We start from the raw sequence: 25143 nt of genomic DNA on the forward strand, positions 1-25143 counted from the left end.
CCTTGTACTCCTTGGATAGATCATAGTAGGTCATGGTGTCGAATCCTTTTAATCTGGGGCTGAATTCAGTGTGCTAGCATTTTGAAGATTTTTACATACTCATTAGAGATACTTGTCTGTAGCTGTTTTCTGTTTGTTTTGTAGTTTCATTTTTGTAGGGTCTTGGGCTGGCTTCAGAATCAAGATAATGCTCACCCCACAGAATAAGTTAGGAAGTTTTGCCTCCTCTTCAATTTTTTTTGAAAGAGTTTGAGAAGGACTGGTGTTAATTCTTCTTTAAATATTTGAAAACATTCATCACTAAAGCTATGGTCCTTAGTCTTTCTTCATTGGAAATTTTTTTTAACTAATTCAATTTCCTTATTTTTTACAAATATACTCTGATTTTCTACCTTTTTCTTTTTTTGTTAAGAGATGGAATCTTGCTATATTGCCCTAGCTGGAGTGCAGTGAATACAGCCTCAACCTCCTGGGCCCAAGCAATCCTCCTGCCTCAGGCTCCTAAGTAGCTGGAACTCAGAATTTCTACTTCTTGGGTCAGTTTTTCTGGTTTCTGTATCTCTAGAAATTTTTCCATTTCATCTAGGCTATCCAATTTGTTGGCATGCAGTTATTCATAGTTTTCTGATGCAATCCTTTTATTTCTATAAAGTCAGCAGTAATGTCTACTCTTTCATTTATGATTTACTAATTTGAGTATTTTTTTCTTAGTCAATCTAGTTAAAAGTTTGTCAGGGTTTTTTCAAATCTTTTCAAAGAACCTAGTTTGGTTTTCAGTAATTTTTTTTCCATAGCTTTTCTGTCCTCTATCATGTTTATCTCTGCTCTGATCATTATTTCCTTCCCTCCACGAACTTTGGGTTTAGTCTGCTCTTCTTTCTCAAGGTGTACGCTTTGATTACTGCTTTCAGATCTTCTTTTTTAATGTAAGCTTTTACAGCTATAAACTGCCCTCTGAGCACTGCTTTTGCTACATCCCTTGAGTTTTGGAATGTTGTGCTTTCATTTTCACTCATCTCAAGATATTTTCTAATTTCCTCTGTAATTTCTTCTATAATCCATTGGTTTTGCAAGGCTCTGTTAATTAATTTCTACATATCTGAGTATTTTCCAATTTTCCTTCTATTATTGATTTCTAGATTCATTCCATTATGGTTAGGGAAGACACACTGAATGATTTCAATCTTTTTTAAATGTATAAAACTTGTTTTGTGATCAAACATATGGTCTATTTGTGAGACTGTTCCATGTGCACTTGAAAAGACTGTGTATTCTTCTGTTCTTGAGTGTACTATACATATCTGCTAGGTGCAATGGGTTCATGGTACTGTTCATCCTCTACTTCTTTGTTAATCTTCTTCCTGGTTGTGCTATTCACTATTGAAAGTGAATTACTTAAGTCTCAAATGATTAATGTACAACTGTCTATTCCTCTCTCCAAGTCTTTCAATTTTTGCTATATATATTTTAGGGATTCTGTTGTTAGGTACATACGTGGTTATAATTGCTGTATCTTCCTGACAGATTAATATTATATATTTATCAATATACAATAATTCTCTTTGTCTCTTGGATCCCTTTGGACTTAAAATCTGTTTTGTTTTGTTTTGTTTTTTTATAATAAAACAGCTATTCTAGCTCTCTTCTGGTGTGGAATATCTTTTTCCATCCTTTCAACCTCTATGTAGTTACTTTTATCAGTTTTCTTTATTCTTCATACGGCTTTCACTTACCATGTAGTATCTTATTTCAGCCTGCAGGACTCCCAGGAGCATTTCTTGTAGGGCAGATCTATTAGTAACAAACTCCTTTAGCTTTTGCTTATCTGGAAATATCTTAATGTCCCCTTGAGTGGCCCCCTATTCTTTAATAGTTTTGACAGATACAGAATTCTTGCTTGACTTTTTTTTTCTTTTGACACTTTAAATATTGTTAGCCCACAGCTTTCTGGCTTCCATAGTTTCTGATGATAAAACAGTTGTAAATCTTATTGAGAAGTGCTTGTATGTGATGAGTCACTTATCTTTTGCTGCTTTAAAGATTCTGTCTTTGACTACTGACATTAGACTATAATGTGTCTCAGTTTGTATCTTTTTGACATTATCCTACCTGAGTTTGTTGAGTTTCTTGAATGTATAGATGCATACCTTCCACCAAATTTTGGAAATTTGGGTCATTATTGCTGCAAATATTCTTCTTGCCCCTTTTATTTCTCCTTTCCTTCTGGAATTACTAAAATGTGAATGCTCTTCTGCTTGATGGATGTCCCACCCATCTCTTAGGCTCTACTTACCTTTCTTCACTCTTTTTTCTGTTTCTTAGACTCAATAAATTCAATTGTCCTATCTTCAGGTTCACTTATTCTTTCTTCCACCTGCTCACATCAGCTCTTGAATCCCTCTGGTAAATTTTTTATTTCAGTTATTGTACTTCTCAGCTCCAGAATTTCTATTTGGTTTTTTTCCATAATTTCTAGCTCTTCATTGATATTCTCTATTTGTTCATACATTGTTTTCCTAATTTCCTTCAGTTCTTTGGCCATGGTTTCCTTTATGTCTTTGAGCATATTTCAGATAACGGATTTAAAATCTTTATCTAGTAAATCCAATGTCCAGGCTTCCTCAAGAATGGGTTCTATTTATTCTTTTTTGTTTTAATGAGCAATACTTTTTTCTTCACATGCCTTGTAATTTCTTGTTGAAAACTAAATATCAAAACATTAGATTATAACGTGGTAACTTGGGAAATTAGATTCTCCCCACCTCCCTACGCTTCACTGTTTTTGATTAATCAAGGCTTAGCTTGCATTCAGCCAGCATTTTGAAAGAGATTTCCTTGGATGTCAAAGCTTAAAAACAAAACTAAAACAAAAAAACAAAAGCACTTATCCTAGTCTTTGCAGACTGGCTCTGTGCTGGGATATTCCTTTAAGACTTAGCCATACCATTCACAACTCTGCCATGGCTTTTACTTACTGCTTGTACTGGGCCTAGCAACACACAGTGATAAACTTTATGGTCTTCTTAGGTCTTTCCTGAACATATGTCCTGCCCTGGGCATGCATGCAGCTTTCTAAATTCCCTTCTGTACACTGAGGCTGATTGTCCTAATTTCAAAACAAAAATAATAAAAAACTCTCTCCCAGGCTCTTTTTCCTAGGTCAATTGTATGTCTCACCATAATCTATTGCCCAAAGAAGCTTGCCCAAAAGCAAGTTTTTTTCATTTGCTTTATAATGTGTTCAACCAATGCCCACAATTTTCCTCCCTGACTGGGTTCTAAATTAGGTAAAACAGATATATAGGCACCTGCATCAGCCCTTCAAACAGCTCTCAAGTAGGTTGATCAGACAAACAAATAATTTGCAAATAAGGTCTGCTCTGCTCCCTCTGGAACCAGGGATCTGGGCCCACACTGGGAATGTGGACTGTCATCTTCAAGACTGTTGCCAAGCTGGGGAAGCGGTGAGGCACAGGCAAGTAAAAAAGCCACAAAGTATTCCTTCCACCTTTCAGTTGCCTTTTTCTTGTCTCAGCATTTCTTTGGTTACTATAAACCTTTGACGTTTCCAGAGTTCTGACAAAGTTGGATCTGATAGTTTAGGCTTGTTTTTCAATGTTTTTATGGAGAGGTAGGGTTGTGGAGCTGCCTGCTCCAACATTTTCCTGATAGTACTCTACATAGTTATTTTTAAAGACCTAAAAATTGATAGTATAGCCAGATTTCAAAATTTAGTAATGTAACATTTATTATTTTTGTACCATTTTTTTCTGAAAAAAGCCTACAGTGACTTATTTCCAGAAATTTCTACTGCTCACTATGAGTTGGAATGTTAAATTGCTAAAACTGCAAATATTTAAGTCACATAAAATAGTAACTTAATGTATACAATTTCTTAGATACATTTTAATACTTTGACTACAATTATCGTTTGTTTGCTGGCAAGTGCTAGATGATAACAAAACTTCAGAAAATTGAAACAGCCTCTTATTCCTAAATAAGATTTTTCCCCTAGATACATGATTGTAGTTTTAAAAGATATATATATATAATAGAAACACATTCCACTGGTTAAATTATTTTGAGTAACTATTACGAACATAAAATATAAATATTTCAGGGTGGTATTTCACAAAGAGGATAGTATTCAGCCAAAACCAGCCTGACTTTTTTAGGTGCTTCACCATGTTTAAGAAATATCGTTAAGCAGAATCTGATATTTAAAACATTAGAGTCTACATCTATTAGAGCTCCAAATTGAAATGCTTTAAGCAACTCTTTTTGTAAACAAACTGACAGAATTCAAAAGGCACACATATTTGGTATCCGCTAAAGTCAATCAAAATTATAGCAGTTATAAAGAAAATATATTTTAAAGAAATTATCAATAAAATTTACATATATCATTCTAAAACATTTGTCAATTTTTACTGACAGAAGAGGAAAAAAACAGAACCCTGCAACAACTTAATCTGTAGAATCAACAATTCAGTCAATTGCTAAATTAATGAGTTCAAGAAAAAATAACAGTCCCAGGTAAGTCATCAATTATGGCTAGTTCCCTCTTTGGCTTTTGTAACTCTATTATACATTTTAACATAACATTGTTAGTTTACTAAAACCATAATACAAATCCATAGTTAGATTTATGAAATATCACTAGGTCATAAAATTAATTTAGTGAATGGGTCAAGGCCAACATTTAACATAATAGAACAGAATAGATAATATCAATGTGCATTGCACATAAGGATATGTATTGTTTCATAAAACTTAATTTCTATTTTATGTATATATGAAAGCAATTCTCTTTCTACTATACCCATAACACTATTCCATCAGAGGAAAGAGTCTATTAGGAAATCAAACATACCCTGCTACAGCAGTCTTAAGTATAGGAAAATATTCTCTACACTGCAATGAGATCCTACGTAATTACTTACGAAGAAAACTACCTAAGGGGAAAAAAATTTGATCGTTTTGCTACTTTTATCAGAATATTACCTCACATGTAACTAATTCATAATTCAGAAACCATAAACATCTGAAGGAAACATCTAAGTAACAGGCTCCAAAACACCTCACATTCTAGGGAAGATTTACATGATTACTCTCAAAGTTGTAAATATAAGATAAATTCATAATACTTGATTGGCATATTAAATTTTGCTCCTTCTCTACTTCAACCATGACTACAATCTTACTCTTTTTCACAAAAATTACTAGGTATACCCTAAGAAGTCTGCTAAACTATTACCTATTTGTGTTATATCAGAATTAAATATGAAATAGATTTATTCCAGTTCTTAATAAATACATATACCTTTTTGAAATGTTTCATTGTGAAGATAAATTGCTGAGAAATTTCCATCAAAGTAAATAAAATCATGCTATACACACAAAATATATATTTCTTCATAAAAAACTTAATATGTTTAAGAACTTCATGAAATGCTTTGCTAGTAAATAATCCTGTACATAGCAGAAATGAATCAAGAAAAATATTAAAACAAGTAAGTCTCTTTGCACAATATGCCTTTGCAAACAAAAGAGGCTCCCTTATAAGTTGGTAACATTCTTAATATATAAGTTGTACTGACACACTCAGTACTCACTATTTAGGATAGAGTCTTCCCAAATTTCTTCTTATACCAAGCTTTCAGTTAATTCATGTATAAGGTTTAAATTTAAGGATATTCATCTGTTGAATAAATAATCCACTCTGAGCCAAGAAACCTTAAATGCCATTTCCAAAGGAAGTGTAATTAACAGAAAGTATGCATAATACTATTTTTAACCCCTTATTGTACCAAATATAGGTAATTAGCCCTTTCTTCTAACTTTTAAAATCTTCAATTTGGACTTCCATTTATCCCTTCAACATTTAGATATTTAAGTATGTATGTCATCTAGTATAATAAAAGGGGAATTAAAAGTTAATTTTTAAAACCTCATGCTGACCCAAACTATGCAGTTGCCCAAAGCAAAATGTGGTAAAAAAAATTTAAGTAACAAAAGCATAAATTTATAAAATGGCTGGTCACAGAAGTTCAGGCTCTCACTACAAAACACAGCAGTTAATTTACTGATTATAACCACGGCACTCTAGTTAACTAATCTAAACAAATACTCATTAATAGGTAAAAAAGATGACTCACTTGAGTCTCTGGGAATTATTTTTAACATAACCATTTAAAATGTTGTTGCTAGAAAACATTTTGAATTAATTCAAGTAAAATCACTTTATAAATGCTAAAATTTACCTGCTTGAGTCCTTCATCAGTAAGTTTGTCCTGGTTGCCTACATGCACTTTCTGAAGTAAAGGACAGTGAGAGGCAACCGCAATAATAGAGGTGTCAGAAAGTTGTTTACACCTGTAGGCTGTATACCTAAGAAGTCCAGGACATTTAAATGCTAGAACACATACGCCAGTATCAGACATACTGCGACAATCAGAAATGTTGATTTCAATTATATTCTGACTTCTTGATGCAATTTTTTCCAATAATTCATCAGTGACCTGGAAGAGAAAAAGTAATAAATTTAAACTTTTGCTAAAAACAAAAATTTATTTTCCATTCTTTAAATGTTCCACAATAAACAATATACTAATTAGATTACAGCATGAACAATACAATCAAAAGAGAAACCATCTTAATATTGAAGCATAACAAGAATTTGGTATAATAAAAATATTGTATTTGGTCTTTGTTCCAAATTCTTGCCACAGATTTCCCAAAACTCTTGGAATCTCCTAAGCAATAGAATTTCTTTAGTTACTCATAACAAGCCCTTTAGACCATACCTGAGTTCATACTAATGAAGTGACTTAGAGTGGGACGCCTAGATGGCTTCAGGATGGGGACTGTTTACCAGAAAAACTAAACCCTTGATTAAAGGGTGATTACTTTCAGCACTACTTACAGGAGAGGACGGAAGCTGGAAATTGGGTTATAGAAACTCAAATGACAGAGATTCAGATGGTAAACACATCACAGTGCTGAGAGGGAGGTATATTCCATACCCTGCCTTCTGCATCTCTTCCAGTTGGCTGGCCCTAAGCTATATGCTGTATCTTTTATAATAAGCCAGTAAATATAATAAGTATTTTCCACAATTCTGTGAATAGTTGTGGCTAACTATCAAAACCGAGAAAGAAATTAAGGGAACTCACAAGTTTATAATTTGTCAGTGAGAAGTTCAGGTGGCTTCTGGGACTTGCAACTGACATCTGAAGTGTGGCTAGTCTTGTGGGACTGAGCCCTTAAACTCAATGATACCTCTGGGAGTTAGCTGAATTAAATTGTTGTACAACCAGTTAGTGTCAGAAAATTATTTGTTAGTGTGGAAAAACTCCACATACTTGATGTCAGAAGTGGTATCAGAAGATACCAACAAAGGATATGTATTCATTTCATTAAAAGCCTAAAAATCTATCCTTAGTGGGAAAATTCAAATTCAGCAAAAACTCACCACAAACAAAACTATATTGAGATTTTCAATGTTTCACTTTCCATTTGTAACCCATGAAACAGTATACATCAGTAATAATGTTATATGAATCTTTACTTTTATACTTGATATCAGATGATACCACAGCACATAAGTTTTTAAATCTTTTACTGTTTCTATGAGAAACAGTACCTCACATATAATTCATAGGTTAGAAAATACACTATTTTGCATATCAAAACACCAAAGACTATATAGAAATGTCCACATCAAAAAGCTTTTCACAGAAGACTCAATTCATCTAGTGAAAAATTCAGATGGTCATCTGAATTTTTGTTTTAAAACTAGCCTATACATATTCTGTGACCAATCACATTTCCAAAATACAAAACAAAGTTAACGTTATTCAAGTCCTTTCAGTAAAAATAAAGGAGACAGAAAACGCAAATGAAATGTAGAATAGAAGGAAAGAACTACACTGTTAAGCAGCACTTGGAGTAAGAGCCAAAGATAAAACTATCTTTGTTTACACTTGTTGGAAACAACATAAACACAGTTCTCAGAAAAGTTAAAACTCTGACATACCTCTGCTTTTATTTTTTACTTTTTCATCTCCACACCTTACTACCAGCAGCGGGCTGGGTGGGGAGGGGGTTGGGGGTGGAAGAGGAAGCTATTCTTAGTCTGAGTTCATAATAAATAACTCAAACATTCAAGAGCAATGATGCAGCAAGTCAATAGATTGCTTTACACATATCTGCTCTCCATTCTACTGCCCACAACTAACTCCCTCACCATTTTCCTTGGACATAAATATCATGAACCCAAGCAGGTAAATAACAATTATCTTAATTGTTTTAATCTCTTACCAATGAAGCAGAAAAACAGAAAGGGAACAACTTATACACAAATCCTTGTGAGCTTGCTTAACTGGGTTAAAGTGTGTGTTACACACACACAAACACATACACTACCAGTGTGCTGGAGCTGGCTCGTAGCAACTCACAAGAGTTTATAGTGTGCCCCTCTTTCCAAATCTGCATTCAATGGCATAACATGTAGCTTGACACTGGTCATGGTGGGAGTTTTTATGTAATAGAAATTGGCAAATATTACAAATCAGGGCTTTTTTTAAAGCCAGTTGCTAAACATTTATCAGCACACCAGTAGTAATATACCACGGCAGAACTTAGACCAGGTTTAGTACTTCAATAAAATGCTATTCTTATTGATATTTTTACAAACTTCTAATGCCAAATGTCATCAAGTTTTAAAAATGGAATCTAACAAGTCCAAAAAAAACTGTTTGCAATAAACACCACAAACTCTTTTTTCCTAATTTGTGCCCCTATAAAACACATTAGGCAGCTAAGCAACAGGAAGAGTAGAAAGTCCACCAAAAGGAAAGTTAAGGAAAAAAAAAAAGGTTATCGTAGCCCATTTTACTTCCATTTCTTCATCTGTAAACCAGAAAAAAATAATAGTATATACTCACAGAGTTGTTGGGTGGATCAAATGAATTAATATGTATAAAGTCCTTAGAACAGTACACAGCACAGAGGCAGTGCTACAGAAATGTTTGCCATCATTTTCTACTATTAAACTATTTGTAATATGATCTCCCACAGAAAGAAGTTTAATAACTTTTTGAAAAGGTAATGAAAAAAGACAAAGACAAAAAGAATTAAAAAGCAACCCTAAATTACCAATCTACATGAAAAACCATCTTGTTTACTATGAGAATCTAGCTTTAACTTGAAATCATATACACAAAAAACTACAAAAGCATGAAGCTGTAGATTATAGTCATTTGAACTATCTTAAAAAACAAGAAGAAAGTAAAGATTTCTGAAGAGGAATAAAGATATTTTTTGAGTAGGTCATATGACTGTTACTTAGAATTCAATTCCATACCTGCTGACGACTACTAAGATCCAGCTGCTTCCAAAACTGGAAGTCTAAACAAAGGTCACGCCAGTACTTGCAAACCAATGATGCAGAAAGGCAACGCTCGTCCAGTGACAAATTGGAAAATATCTGTGAATAAAAAATGGTACCATGTAATATGTGCTAAACATTTTCAAGGCACAGGAAAAGGTTTCTATTATAGTTAGAAAAAGTTAACTTTTTAAAAAGAAAACCTTCTTGAATAAAACTGGCCATTACTGTAAGTCACTGAAAGAGACCACTTTAAAGAGAAACTATGATATAGGAGCTAAAAACGAACTGATGTTATCTTTTCTGTAAGAAGACGAGGGGAAGAGAACAGGCATGTACTGACATGTGTGTTCATGTACATCTTTGTATTTGTTTATATTTAAAAAACAACAACAACAACAAAGAATTGAAAGCATAAACCAAAAACTAATTTAAAAAAAAAAAAAAACTATTTACCTTTCTGGGAAGGGAAAAAAGACTAGGGAAGAAAGAATGATAAACTTGAGATTACTCTGAAGTTTCACAGTTTGACCTTGGAGCCACGAGAACTTTTCATATATGATTTAAGAAAAAAAGAAAAACAAAAGTAAATCATAAGAAAGGTACTTAACCTTTATGGTATCTTTTCCAAAATATTCATAACCCCAATCTAATAATAAAGAAAATATATATACCAAATGTGGGACATTCTACAAAATACTGAATCAAAACTCCTCAAAAAATTCAAGGTCATGAAAAACAAAAAAAAAAAAGACAGAAAGTATCACAGTCCAGAGGAAACTAAGAAAGAATGACAACTAATGGTACCCAGTTAGATCCTTGGCACAGAAAAAGACATTAATGGAAAAACTGGTGAAACCACATAAAGACTGGAGTTTAACTAATAGTAATGTACCAATGCTGATTTCATAGTTTTGGCAAATGTACCACAGTGTCAGAAGAAAATAAAATCAGGGAAAGCAAACAGGTATGAAAGGAAAATAAGTCTCGGGACCCCAAAATCGCTAAGCCAAAGACAAAAGTCAAGGTGGGAACTGCATCAGGCAAGCCTGCCTCCCATTTTATTCCTAAATAAGATAGCTACAAGGATTTAAAAAAAAAAAAAAGCTACGTACTTCCCTCACAATTTGACCACAAGGAAATTCTCTGTGGACCTCAAGATCTTGACCCTAAAGCAATTCTGTTGAATTTCACCCTGACCACGTAAATTGATAGCTTCTCTTCACAGATGTGGGACAAATGAAGACAGAACACGCTCATTCCTCTGCTCACCTGAGACAAATGCATATCTGATTGCTTCCTCTGCCAGACTGTTTCTATTAAAATGCAGGTTCTCTGAGTCAGACTAAGGCAAAAGTGATTATGCCTCTACACCCCCTCAGGTGTAAATTATGTATTCAGCGAAAGGCTGATAAAAGACCCAAAAGAATGCAACCTTTTATCTTTTAACTACCTATAACCTGGAAGCCCTGACTTTGAGTCTGTCCCTCCTTTCTGGACCGAACCAATGTATGTCTTATGTCTCGTGTCTCCCTAAAATGTACAAAACTAGGTTGTGCCCAACCACCTTGGGCACATGTTCTCAAGATCTCCTGAGGACTGTGTCACAGGCCACTGATCACTCACATGTGGCTCAGAGTAAATCTCTTCAAATATTTTACAGAGTTTGACTGCTTTCATCAACACTAGGTAAGGAATACAGAGGAAATCTCTGTACTATCATTGCAATTTTTCTATAAATCTAAAAGTATTCCATGTCAAAACATATATTTTAACTATATACAATAAAAATAAAATTATTCCAAAATAACATCTACTCTAAAAAATAATTTTTAAAAGTTACATCATAAAAAGATGATTAGGGTCAGGATGAGGGCCAAAACAAATCTTGGAAAATTAAAAGCTATATCAACAAATACCATGTGTGGGCCACACTGACAACCAGAATTGAACCAACTCTAAGAAGATACTTTTGAGGCAATCAAATAAAACTGAATATAAAAGATATTAATTTAAAGGAATTGTTAAATAAGATTAAACACTGAAATAAATGTGAGCTATACATTTAAAAAAATTAATAAAAACAAGATCATTATTTACCCAATTATTCCAGTTCAGGGTTGCAGGTGACCAGCGGTCAGGGCACAAAGTAGGAACTAATAATGGACAGGGCACCAATGCACCACAGGGCACACCTACACTCACTCATACCAGTACCATCTAGACATATGCACACCTTATACACAACCTAATGTACACAGCTTTGCGATGTGGGAAGAAACCAAATCAGAGTACCCAGAGAAAACATGTGCAGGCATGGGGAGAACATGCAAACTCTACACAGACAGTGGGCCCGGCTAGGAATTGTTTTTTTTTTTTTCTCTCATCAACATTATAACAAAATGATGTTGAACTAAAGGCTATTAGTCAAGGATTTGTTGTAATACATAAATGATTTCAATTATAATTATGACCGAAACAACGTACCTCTATATGGACAAAAGTTGTAAACATATAAGCTAGAATCTCTACTATGTTTAAATCTTGGGCCTTGGGAAAACGACTGCCTGTTCCCTTCACAACCAGCTTTTCCTCCAACATGTCTAGTGAGAAGTACAGAATATCATAAAAGTGGCCGGGCATGGTGGCTCACGCCTGTAATCCCATTGGGAGGCCGAGGCCGGTGGACCATGAAGTCATGAGTTCAAGACCAGCCTGGCCAAAATGGTGAAACTCTGTCTCTACTAAAAATACAAAAATTAGCCAGACATGGTGGCGCGTGCCTGTAGTCCCAGCTATTCAGGAGGCTAAGGCAGGAGTACCATTTGAACCTGGAAGGTGGAGGTTGCAGTGAGCCAAGATCGTACCATTGCATTCCAGCCTGTGCAACAGAGCAAGACTTCGTCTCAAAAAAAAAAAAAAAAACCATAAAAGTCACTAGCAAATTTGTCTCCCATGCCAGCAAACATGTATTAAGCCCACTACAGCCTTTCACTTGCAGACATTACAACTGAAATTTCTGAACAATATACTAAAAGCAATTACCTCAAAACTCTAAAAAGTTAGTGACGGATTGTGGAAGGGTACCAAAATTTGAAGAATGGCCAATAACAGAGATGAGTTTCCTGGGGTTTTTTTTTTTGTTTCCCCCTTTAATCCCCTAGCATGGAATTCAGGGTGGCCCTGTACAGAAATGCATAGGAGGTAAATATCAACAAAAATTCAGAGAAAAAGCTATCTTTCTGGACAAAGGACCAGGAAAATGGGCCTCTGCAAGACAGAGAATGTGAGAAGAATCTTGATTTTTGGTTTTCCTTTCTTCTCCTTTTCTCTTTTCTCCCTATTGGCTATGTCTCAAATGCTATGGCAGTAGCAGAGCTGCAATACAGACCCCAAAAGTAAACCCACCATTCTGGCCAAAAGAATTGGTGAAGAGGACTCACCAATAAGTAAGCAAGGAATAAGTAATAAGTAAGCAATAAGTAAGCAAGGAATCCCCACTACTGTTTCTTAATTTTATCATAAAAGCAGCTCCAGTTATGCAAAACCACACAGCAGCACAGGTGGCTGTATCTCTCAGAGACACTCCATCTTTCTAGCCAGATAACCAAATAAACTTTTATTGGCACACAAAACATAAATGAATGTGTACAACTATGTGCCAATAAAACATGATTTACAAAAACTGACAGTGGATTTGGCCTGTGAAGGGCCACAGTTTGCTGGTCCATTCACAAGAAAAAAGGAAATGAAAAGAAACTGCCCATGAGGAAACCCAGACGTTGGACTTACTAGACAAAGACAACAATTTAAGACATGCTTACAGACTTAAAGAAAATTGCGGACCAAGAACTAAAGGAAATTATGAGAACCAAGTAGAAACGTCTCACCAAATAGAGAATACTAATAAAAAGTAGAAATTATGAAAATAAATCAAATAAGAATTCTAGAACTAAATTATACAATCACTGACATTTAAAAATTCACCACAGAGATTAAACAGATTAGAGCAAGCAGAAGTGTTATATAAATGAGCCAAAGATGACCTCTGTGTATTGGTCCTTAGGTTATTTCATCACTGAAGGATGAGACTCATTAGCTCAAGAGCCCGCTAGTACCAAACTCAATTTTTTACACATCCCACCATGCTGCTGAGTGACATCACCCAGACAGGTAAGCCTGCTCTCCAATTCTCCTGTACCCCACAAGGGTTGCCTTGCCCTTCTCCCCTTCTGGGTGGTGGTCTACCTCACTGTAAGTCTCTGCACAGCTTCATGCTGTAAAGGAATTTTCCTCTCATGGAATCCTGTCCAACTGCCACCAAATGAAGCTTGCTGTGTGTTACCACCTCTTATAATCATATCTCTTTCTTGAGAAGCATCAAAATCCCTTGAACCTCTAAAGAAGAAAGAATCAGCAAACCTAAAAATAGGTCAATTAAAATTAAAATGAAAATTACCGAGTCTGTGGACTGAAGGAAAATGAACATATCTGTGGAACACCACCAAACATGCATATAATTGGAGTCACAGAAGAAGAGAGAGTGAAAGAGCTTAAATATTTGAAGAAATAATGGCTAAAACTTTCCAAATCTGATGAAAGACATTAATCTAGCTCATAAACTCAATGAATTCCAAGCAGGATAAATGCAAAAAGATCCACATCAAGATGCATCATAATCAAATTGTTGAAAGACAAAAACTGAGAGAACCCTGAAAGCAGCAAGAAAAATGCAACTCATGAAAAGGACACTCAATACGATTAACAACTGATATTTCACCGGAAACATTGGAGACCAGAAGGCAGTGGGATAACATATTCAAAATGCTGAAAGGAAACTGTCAACCAAGAATCCTCTATCTGGTAAAACAACCCTTTAAAAATAAAGGCAAAATTAAGATCTTTCCAGATAAACAAAAACTGAGGAAGTCTGTGACTGGTAGACTTCCCCTAAAAGAAATGCTATCAAGAGTCCATCAGGCTGAAATGTAAGGGCATCAGACAGTGGCTTAAAATCACAAAACAAATAAAGGACACCAGTAATTGTTGGTATTTACATAGGTAGACATAAAAGTGCATATTAATGTGTCTTTGGTTTGTAATGCCTCCTCTTTGCTATATGATTTAAAAGACTACATAAAACAGTAATTATGAATCCATATTGATTGGCACAAAATACATAAAGCTGTAACTTGTGTCAGTAACAACAAATACAGGAGCAAAGCTTTTATATACCACTGAAACTAAACTGGTATTAATTCAAACTAAATTGTTATAATATATAGTGTTAATTACAACCCCCAGGGCAAATACTATGAAATACACATATAATTATTTATATATGTAATTCTCATATATACATATAATTCCCACATTATATAAAGATAATATATTTAAATATATTAATATATTTATACTTTAGAGTTATAGATTATTTATATAACATATTTAAATATATTAACATATTTATACTTTTGATTTATATTAATATATTTAGATATGTTACATTTATTTATATAATGTGAGAATTATATGTACATATGAGAAGGGGATCAAAATGGTACACTAGAAAATACCTGACATAAAGAACAGCATCAGAGGAATTGACAAATAATATATAAGACATAGAGAAAACAAACAATAAAATAGTAAATGCATTTCCTTATCACTAATTACACTAAATGTAAACGGGCTAAACTTTCCAGTTAAGACACATAGGGCCAAGGCCAGGCACAGCGGCTCACACCTGCAATCCTAGCACTTTTGGGAGGCTGTGTTGAGTGGATCACTTGAGCCCAGGAGTTCAAGACCAGCCTGGGCAACATAGCAAGACCCTATCTCCACAAAAAAAAAAAAAAAAAAATGACAAAATTAACCAGGCATGGTGGTATGCACCTATGGTCTCAGCTACATGGGAGGCTGAGGTTGGAGAATAGCTTGAGCCCAGGAGGTCGAGGCTGCAGTGAGTTGTGATTATGCCACTGCATTCCAGCCTGGACAACAGACTGAGACCCTGTCTCAAAAAGAAAGACACAATGAATGACAGGATGAAACTTAAAAACACAATCCAATTATAAACTGTTTACAAGAGACTCACTTTAGATCCAAAACTATATACAGATTGAGAGTAAAAGCATGGAACAATACATATAGCAAAAACTGACAGAATTGAAAAGAAAAAAAAAATAAAAAGAGTTCTGCATTAATGCTTGGAGACCGCAACACACAACTTTTAATAATGGACAGAATAACCAGACAAGAGATGAAGAAGTAAAATGAATACCTGAACAAAACTTAAACTGGGCCTATCAGATATCTCTAGAACACTACACAAAACAGAATACACATTCTTCTGAAGTGTGTAAAAACATTCTCAAAGACCGAAGTCTAAAATACTACACTACAAGTCAAGTCTCAACAAATTTTAAAATATTAAGCTCATACAAAGTATCTTTTCCAATGACAATGAAAGGAAATTGGACATCAGTAACAGAGGCCAGGAACGGCAGCTCAGGCCTATAATTCCAGCATTTTGGGAGGCCGAGGGAAACAGATCACTTGAGCCCAGGAGTTTAAGACCAGCCTGGGCAACATGGCAAAACTCTTATTTCTACAAAAAAAAATACAAAAATTAGGTGGGCGTGGTGGCACGCACACCTGTAATCCAAGGTACTAGAGAGGTTGAGGTGGGAGGACTACTTGAGCCCAGAAGGCAGAGGTTGCAGTGAGCCATGATCACGCCACTGCACTCCAGCCTGGGTGATACAGAGACTCTGTTTCAAAAAATGAAAGAAAAGAGGAGAAGGGAGGGGAGGGAAGAGGAGGGGAAATCACTAACAGGAGGAAATCTGGAAATTTCACAAATACATGAAAATTTTAACAATCAACAAGTAAGAAGAACTAATAAAGAAAATTGAAAATAATTTGAAATTAATGAAAACAAAAACATATAGCAAAATATATGGGATACAGATACAAGTAACCACACATAAAAAGAAGAAAGATCTTGAATTGGCAACCTAAACTTCTACCTTAAGAAACTATTGAAAAAACTCAACACAAACCAAGCAGAAACAAGGGGAAAAAATAGAGCTAATACAAATGAAATATAGACTAGAAAAATAACAGATGATCAACAAAACCAAAAGTTTATTCTTTAACATGATCAGGCCAAGCACAATGGTTCACACCTATAATCCCAGCACTTTGGGAAGACAAAGTGGGAGGACTGCTTGAAGCCAGGAGTTTGAGATCAGTCTGGAAAACACAGCAAGACCCTGTCTCTACAAAAATTATTTAAGAAATTAACCAGGCATGCGCCAGCATGCCTGTGGACCCAGCTACTCAGGAGGCTGAGAGGAGGGAAAGCCACTTGAGCCCAGGAGTTTAAGGCTGCACTTCCATTTACATAGCTATAAGCTATGATCACGTCACTGCACTCAAGCCTGGGTGACAGAGACCCTGCGCACACACACACACACACACACACACACACACACAAAATTTTGGCTAGACTAAGAATAAAGAGAGATTCAAATTTTAAAATCATGTATAAAAATGGGAACATTAATACCAACCTTACAAAAAGTACACAATTATAAGAGAATACTGTAATTGTGTGCTGCCAAATTGATGAAATAGATGACGAATTCCTAGAATATAAACTATAAAAACTGACTCAAAAGAAACAGAAAATCTGAATGGATGTACAACAAGTAAAAAGATGGAATATGTAATAAAAAACAAAAAACTTACAACAAAGAAAAGACAAGGACCAGATAGCTTCACTAGTAATATGCTTAAATCAGAATGAAAACCAATCTATCTTAAATTCTTCCAAAAAATGAGAGGATGGGATAACACTTCCTAACTCATCCTATAAGGCCAGCATATTCTGATACCAAAGCGAGGCAAAGAAATCTCAAAAAACTACAGACCAATGTCCCTTATGAATACAGATGTGAAAATCTTCAATAAAATATAAGGAAACTAAATCCACAGTATAGTAAAAGGGTTATACACCATGACCAAGTAGGATTTATCCCTTGGAATGCAAGGATGGTTCAACATATGAAAAAAACCCATGTAACACACCATATTAATAGAATAAAGGTTTAAAAAAAAAAGATCATCTCAATTGATTCAAGAAAAAGCACTGGACAAAATCCAACACCCTTTCTTGATTAAAACATTCAGAAATATGGGAATAAAAGAACACTTCCTCAACCTGAGAAACAGCATCTACCCAAAACCCCTAAATCATTATACTTAACGGTAAAAGACTAAAAGTTTTTCCCCAAAATTGGAAACAAAAGAAGGATGTAGGCATCACGACTTCTACGCAACACTGTACTGGAGATTCTGGCCAAGGCAATTAGACATGGAATATAAATAAAAGGCATCCAGATTGGGGAACTGGAATTAAAACATCCTATATTCACAGATTTCATGATCTTATATAGAGAAAATCCCAGAGAATAAACACAAAAATTAATGTTAGAACTAATAAGCAATTTTTTTTTTTTTTTGAGACGGAGTCTCACTCTGTCGCCCAGGCTGGAGTGCAGTTGCACAATCTCGGCTCACTGCAAGCTCCGCTTCCCGGGTTCACGCCATTCTCCTGCCTCAGTCTCCCAAGTAGCTGGGACTACAGGCACCCACCACTACGCCCGGCTAATTTTTTTGTTTTTTTAGTAGAGATGGGGTTTCAGCATGTTAGCGAGGATGGTCTCGATCTCCTGACCTCGTGATCCACCCACCTTGGCCTCCCAAAGTGCTGGGATTACAGGCATGAGCCACCGCACCCAGCCACAAATATTTTTATATACTAGCAATGAATCATCTGAAGATGAAATTAAGAAAGCACTTCCATTTATAATAGCATCAAAAAGAATAAAACTTTTTTTAAAGCTCTCATTTGTTTATTGAGATTTCCAATTTGTTGGGTCAATGTCATCATATTCTCCTGTAATTATTTAAATAATGTTTCCTTTCTTTTACCATGTTTATAATAGCAGTTTGAAGTCTTTGCTCAGTCTAATCTCTAGGCTCACTCAGAGTCAGTTTCTATTAACTGCCTTCTTTTTCCCTCAGTATGGGTCTCTTTTATGTGTCTTAAAATTTTTTGTTAGAAACTGGACATTTTGGATGACACAGCCAGTGTATATATTTTTTTCTTTTTTTCTTTTTTTTTGAGACGGAGTCTCACCCCGTTGCCAGGCTGGAGTGAAGCGGCATGATCTCGGCTCACTGCAATCTCTACCTCGCAGGTTCAAGCTGAGATTACAGGTGTGAGCCACCACGCCTGGCCGCCAGTGCAGAATTGTATATTTCTAAGCCTTTTAGCATGTCTGGCCCTAAACTGTGGAATCTGTGTTCTGGGCAGTGTGACTACCTCTGTTCAGATTTTAATTCACATATATATATTTTAGCCTGGCTTTCTAGGGAGTCATCCTGTGTTTGAACAGCTTAGTTTTTAGCTATGAATATGCCAAAGATATGCTCAAACAGCTTGAGCCTGCTCTTCAATCTGTGTGTGGGTTAAGAAGGGCACATTCAAAGCTTAGAGAATTCTCATCTGCCTTGGCCCTTGCTTTCAGTTAGAAAACCTCAGGTCTCCCCTACACATGTGCATAGTTCCACAATATGCCAGGATATGTGGAGTGGTCATCCCTTTACGGTTCTCTCATTTCCAGGGTCTGCCTTTTAATGTCTTCCACTCACCCCAACTGGCACTACAACCTTAAAGGAGCAAATACATGGTTTTTCGTTCTTTTTCCCTACCAAGTTCAGTACATTTTATCGACAAAGGTTTTTATTCATTGCCCCAAATTGAATCAACTCGCTGGCAGCAAAGCTGCTGGTTTTCCAAACTACAGTTCTTGCCAAAAGTGCTGGGACAGGAGGTCACATTAGAAGCCTACATGAGAATGCTGTAGACTTGCACTATTCTTACCTGAAGCTCTAACAGTTTTCCTAAGAATAAATGTTTCTCCGTGTTTTTCTTTGCTTTTGGTTGATTTCCAGAGTTCAAATAGTTTTGGGCAATTTTGCCAGTTTTATACTTTTTTGTGTGTGGAAAGGATTCACCAAACTCTTCATGCAGCCACAGGTGAAAGTACATTTCTTGTGAATATTTTTATGCCCGTCCTCCTCATTTTATAAATGAGAAAATAAAAATTTAGGAGGCCTAGATCATATTTTTAAGGTTAAAGGACTATGCGGTCTTAAAGGGCTAATTTGTCAGTTAACAATCAACATGTAGGGCATGGTCACTGGAACCAAGTAGCATCTTGTCTGAAACATGCCTGACTTTAGCTGTTATCTTTTTTGTAAAAGTGGTATGGCTGTTATAAACCACAGGCCATTGACTAAATCCAGATTTGGTTTATCCAAGTGAAGAAATTTAAGATGTGGGTAATAAGCATAAAACAGGATATTTTGGCAAAGCTAAACAACTTTTTAAAGAAACTATTAAAATGCATTTTTCACTGCTTTAAAGCAGGTAATATTTATTAACCTACACAAAAGAAAAACATCCTTACTGATATTGAGCCAAAAATCAGTCTATGATGCAACACATCATTTAGTTTTTCTCCTCCGCCATTAAAAAAAAAAAAAAAGGCAAGTATGGTAGCTTTCCCAAAAAAAAATCCTTTAAATTCTTAAACATTCTCACATTTCTCTCCCAAATTCTACCGGCCTCGTTTGTTTTTTTTGTTTGTTTGTTTTTACAGCTATAGTAACTTCATAGCATAAAAAATAAAGCAAAAGCAATACAATTATAATAGCTATTGACTCACTACCAGGAGAAAAGGGTGTAATTTCTAAGAATGTTTTCCAATAGCGATGATGGACTTGTGCCTCTCTATGCAACAACCCTTCTAATATTAGAAAAGAAAAATGGTCATAGCTCCTTAAGTCTTCTCTGCTCCAAGTCAAACAACTCCAGTCCCTACCAGCAGAGCTAGAACTCTTTCACCACCACATGGCTCTACCATGGCTCAAACAGTAACTCCAGTCAGAATATGGACATTGCTTAGAAATATCTCTTCGTGGTGTGGCATATTCACCCTGAGTCTCAGAGCCCAGACTCCAAACACCTGATCATACATTCGTTCGTAAGTATTTACTGAGTGCTACTATATGCCAGGCACTGCACTTAAAGGAGAGAGAGCATTCAACAAGACTATGAATCCAGAGTCTCTGCACCCAAAAACTGGGGTTGGCAGACACTGAACAATCACTAATTCAATTCATCCCAGATAGTACAACTCACTTCGTGCTGAATACCACTAGGACCATCAGACTCAGACAGAGAATCTTTATTAGAGTTTTCTAATACAAGGAATGGAAATCTACATAACATGTCCAAATACACACAATAGGGCAAGTCCATGGTAATTCCCATATGTCCTTTAGACAAAGTTTTCAACAATCCTCAGGAAAAAATATGAAAAAGAACAATGCGGTATTAATAGAATAAGTTTATTTTATTCTATTAGAGTTTCTCTTTATTATGAGCCCATGTCCCCCTTTTTTTTTCTTGGCATTAAAATGTTTTTTACCTCATGAAATAATGGTTTAAGTAAAAAAGTAGAAGGTACCTGGCTTTGTTTTGGTTCATTTTGAAACAGTCTTATTTGCCAAATAAGAAGAGAGCAATCAAATTTCTATACCAAATATTTGTTGATATTTTATTTATCCATATCATCCAGTGATTTAAAGGACTCAAGAAAGTTCCCTTTGTCCTAAAATGCACCTCTGCACACAAAGAGTAGGGAATTACTCTTTCAACAAGTAGACCTCCATAAGAATTAGATCATTACATTTTGACACAAGGAAATGTAAGTTTTCCCACCTTCTTGCTGTATCATTCACAAGAACATTAATATCACAGTAAAAAAGACCCAAACACACAGTACTGTAAATATGCAAAAAGTCTAGTCACAGAAACTATATTGGTGACAATAACAATTGTAATTACTGACAGTTACTTCAGTAACGGTAAAAGTAGCCAAATTCTTATCAAGATTATTTATGGATAGTCTCTAGTATCATCCACAATGAAAATGGTTTATATTTATTAAGCTCCAGATAGGGTAGGGTGGGAGAAGACAGAAAAAGAGGAAAAAAGTTAATAACTTAAGAAAAACTCTATTATGTAACTAAAGTTTGTCACTAGCATTGACAAAACTGCAAAATATCCTTGATAGTTGAAAATGACACAAAGTTCATATAGGACACCTACCTGTACTCACCCATTTCCCAACAAAAAATACATCTGTGCTTACCTCTGGTAATCTGCATGCTTTTATGCAAAGGCTAAACTGTAGAAGGGCATTACAACATAGCATAAACAAAGGGGTTTTTAAGTCAGGTGGTCTTAAATTCCCTCATTCAAGACCTAGATCTGCCCTTTACTTTCTGTATGTGACCTTGCACAAGTCATTCGACCACTTCAAGCCCCACTAGACTCAGCTCCACAGGAGCAAAGGCCACTTCTGCCTGACTCACTACTGTAAACAGTGGCCCACAGCACGGAGAAATCAGTTTCTTCTAGTATAAAATAAAGATAGTAACAGTATTTATCTCGCAGCTTTAACTGGAGGAATAAATGGGATATTATATATATAAAGTTCTGGTGCAGTGCCTGATTATGGTAAATGCTCAATAATAACTGTTTGACATTAACTACCAGTCATCAAACATAAAAGTAATGTTTGAAGACCTTCAAATACTAATACGCAAAGCCTTTACCCACTAAGTATAAATTTCCCAATTTTTTTTTTTTCTTTTCCATAGAATACCTGCGAAGTTTCTAAACGACTGGGTTGGGATTCTAATAATAGCTGAACCCTGAATGGTGGGTTACAGAGTCAAGCTATTAAAAGACATTCAGTAGACTCCAAGTGCTCCTACTTCAAAAAATAGGTCATACGCAGAGGCCCCACTGGCTTCCCAGTCTCCCCTTCGGACGTCCCTAGACTGTCAGGGAACCCCCCTCCTCCGCGTTTAGGGGGAGGAGAGAGAAAGCCTCAGAGGCGGGGGCCGAGGGTGGGGGAAAGCAAACATCCCTGCGCCTCTCGCCCAGACCCACCTTGAGCAGGATGGACGGCGGCAGCTGGTTGATGTCTGGGGTTTCGGGGGACGGCTCCCTGTGACAGTCGCAGGGGTTTTCGGGGGGCTCCCGACAGTCCGCGTCGCCACATTCATGCTGCTGCTGGGCGGACGAGGGGGCGGTGCCCCCGGCTCGGACAGCGTCCCCGCCAGCTTCGGTAGGGGCACCTTCGGAGGTGGGAGAAGAGGGCGGGGGGCAGAGCGGCTGCGGGTGCTGCTCCGGGCCCTGGCAGCAGCCGGCGTCGGGGGGTCGGGGCGGCGAAGCGCCTCCCCCCGCAGGCCCTCCCCCACCACCACCGCCGCCGCCGCCGCCGCAGCCCCCGCCGCCGCAGCGGGGCTGCTTGCAGGGGGTGCAGGCTGGGACCCCGGCCCCCTTCCGCTTGCACACCATTTCGGGGGGCGTAAGGGGCTCGGCCGGCTGCGGTGTCGGCCCCCGGAAGAGCTGCACGGCAGCGGGCGGCCCCAGGAAGCGCACCGGCCCCAAGCTGGCCAGGAAGAGACTTCGGCCCTGCTGCTCCCAGGCGGCGGCCGCAGCCAGCCCCAACTCTTTGCAGCAGGAGGCGGGCGACGAAGCCGAGGCGGCAGCGGCTGCGGCGGCGGCGGCCGAGGATAGCAGGAAGCGGCGGGCGGCAGCGGCGCAGTCCTCGGCGGCCAGGGCCGCGTAGCGCCGCGCCAGGTGCTGGGAGGAGGAGGCGGCAGCGTAGGCCCCGTCCCGCGGCGGCGGCGGCGGCGAGAGCGGCGGCTCCTCCTCTGGGCCGGCGGGGGCGGGCGCGCCGGGACTGTGCACGATGAAGCAGAGCATGCAGGGCCCGCGGAAGAAGCAGTCCCGGCTCCGGGGTGCCGCCGGTTGAGGGGGCACCTTGGCTGGGGTCCGGCGGGGCAGCCTGAGGAGAGGGCGCCGGCGGCGGCACCAACTGCAACAGCGAGGCCTCTTCTGGCTCGGGCGGTTACGCGGCTCCTTCGAGAGAAGGTGGCCCATATAGAAGACCCCGAGGAGGGGGACCGGGACGGGAGGGAGGGAGACCCAGAGAGGCGGGCTCCTGGCAGCGGGGCAGGCCGCTCGCTGGCTCGGCCCCCGGCCCGCGGCGGGGTCGCCCTCCCTGCGCACACACACGCACACACGGGCACACACGCGACGGTGGGGGGTGGGCGTCAGCTGCGGGCCGCCGGAGTGCCCGACGGGGGCTACATGCTTTGCCCAGGGAAGCCGGGAGAACGATGGGCGCGAGCTTTGGGGACGCGAGGGAGTGAGCGAGCGAGCGAGCCTGCCGGCTAGGTGACCAGTCCGGGCCCGGCCAGCCGGCTCAGTCAGTCAGCGCGGCAGCGGGGGCAAGGCCGGGTCCCGCTTGGACCATTTTAACTGCGGATCTGCCGCCGGCGCGCGCGCCCGCGACTCTGCTCGGAGCCGCAGGAACGCGCGGCCCGTTCCGGCAGGGGGCGGAGCCAGTTGCGGTGGCGCGCTCGTGTCGGGGACGCCAGCGCCCGCTGCTCACCCGGAACGGCAGCCACACGGCACAACGGGAAGAAGCCGGCCGGCTAGGGTATGGAGCTCTGGGCTCGCGGGGTGCGGCGCGCGCCCCTCCCTCCAGCCGCCTAAGGTTTTTCCGAAGCTGCTGGGCGTGCGCCGCTTTCTAAGGCGGGAGGAGACACTTCCGAGCCAGCTGTGTGACATCCGTTTACACAGCCGCGCTGACGTCTCGAGGTGTAAGTTCAAGAGCTGCCATTGGCCGGTAGCCGCTCGGCTCTTCCCCTCATCTTCCACCCCCATCACCACCCCTGACTCGGAAACCCAGGCCACTTCGAAGCCGCGAGGCGGGTTCCGCCGGAAGGGCCGGCGTGGGCGCTGACCGCGCCTCGGGTGGAGTGGCAGATGCAGCCGGTGGGTGATACGCACCCAAGTCATGTGAGGAGTTGATTGGTTGTGCGGCATCACTGTTTACTCACTTTTGTTTTATTAATTGTTGCGTACTACTGCCTTTCCACAACTTTATTTCAGAGTGAAAGCATATATCAAATTACCTGTGCACGGTGGAAAGATAACAGCTTCCCCACCCAATGAGCCATCCAACACCCAGGCTACAAGCTGTAGATCACTTTATTGTCTGCACCCTCAGAATGCTGTCTAGCCGTCTGTTATATATTTTAAACATGACGGTGCAGTGCCTGCTGTATGACAAACCTTGGTGATTCGGATGAGAAAGAGGAAATAGCTGTGCAGGCAGTCCGTTAGAAGGTTTGACTATATCGAGGCTAGAGAGCTAGGGCAGCTACTAGAGCGGCACCTGGTCTGGAGAAGTTAGCTTTCACAAGCGAAGAATTGGAGGAAGCAAATACCAATGGGAATGAGCGACTCCAATGAGAGAAATAGGAGGTAGAATGGAGAGTGCTTTAGGAAGGACACTTTCTTCATTGTGATTACAGAGAATGACGAAAGGTAGATAAAGGATGAATATAGATAGGTGGATGTTTCTAGCCGGAAGGTGAGAGTTCCTTTCTGTTGGTTTCTATTTTCCTTCAGATAGAGCTTGGTTACCTGCTGAAGGGTGGAAGTGAAGTGGCAGCTGTTTAAAAAAAAAAAAAATCTGCTAAGGATAACTTGAGAGAGCTGACTGAGGGAGCAATATTGCAGTATT

At 38.7% G+C, this 25143-nt stretch overlaps 1 protein-coding gene across 9 annotated transcripts in view; it reads right to left on the reverse strand.

Moving 5' to 3' along the window:
• Positions 1-23944, reverse strand: part of LOC116268530 (F-box/LRR-repeat protein 17-like) — an 87609-nt gene extending 63665 nt beyond the window's left edge. For all 9 annotated transcript variants that reach the window (XR_004181441.1, XM_031661818.1, XM_031661822.1 and 6 more), the window contains exons 1-3: positions 22491-23944; positions 9368-9490; positions 6264-6521 (exon numbers count right to left, since the gene is read on the reverse strand). Coding sequence is in view for 8 of the 9 variants with exons in the window: in XM_031661818.1 (XP_031517678.1) it covers positions 6264-6521; positions 9368-9490; positions 22491-23489 (1380 nt within the window). In the remaining variant the exon portion in view is untranslated. The remainder of the gene's footprint in view (positions 1-6263; positions 6522-9367; positions 9491-22490) is intronic.
• Positions 23945-25143: the final 1199 nt, after the last annotated feature.

Source organism: Papio anubis, unplaced genomic scaffold (genome assembly GCF_008728515.1).
Source record: "Papio anubis isolate 15944 unplaced genomic scaffold, Panubis1.0 scaffold256, whole genome shotgun sequence".
Classification (NCBI taxonomy): Eukaryota; Metazoa; Chordata; class Mammalia; order Primates; family Cercopithecidae; genus Papio; species Papio anubis.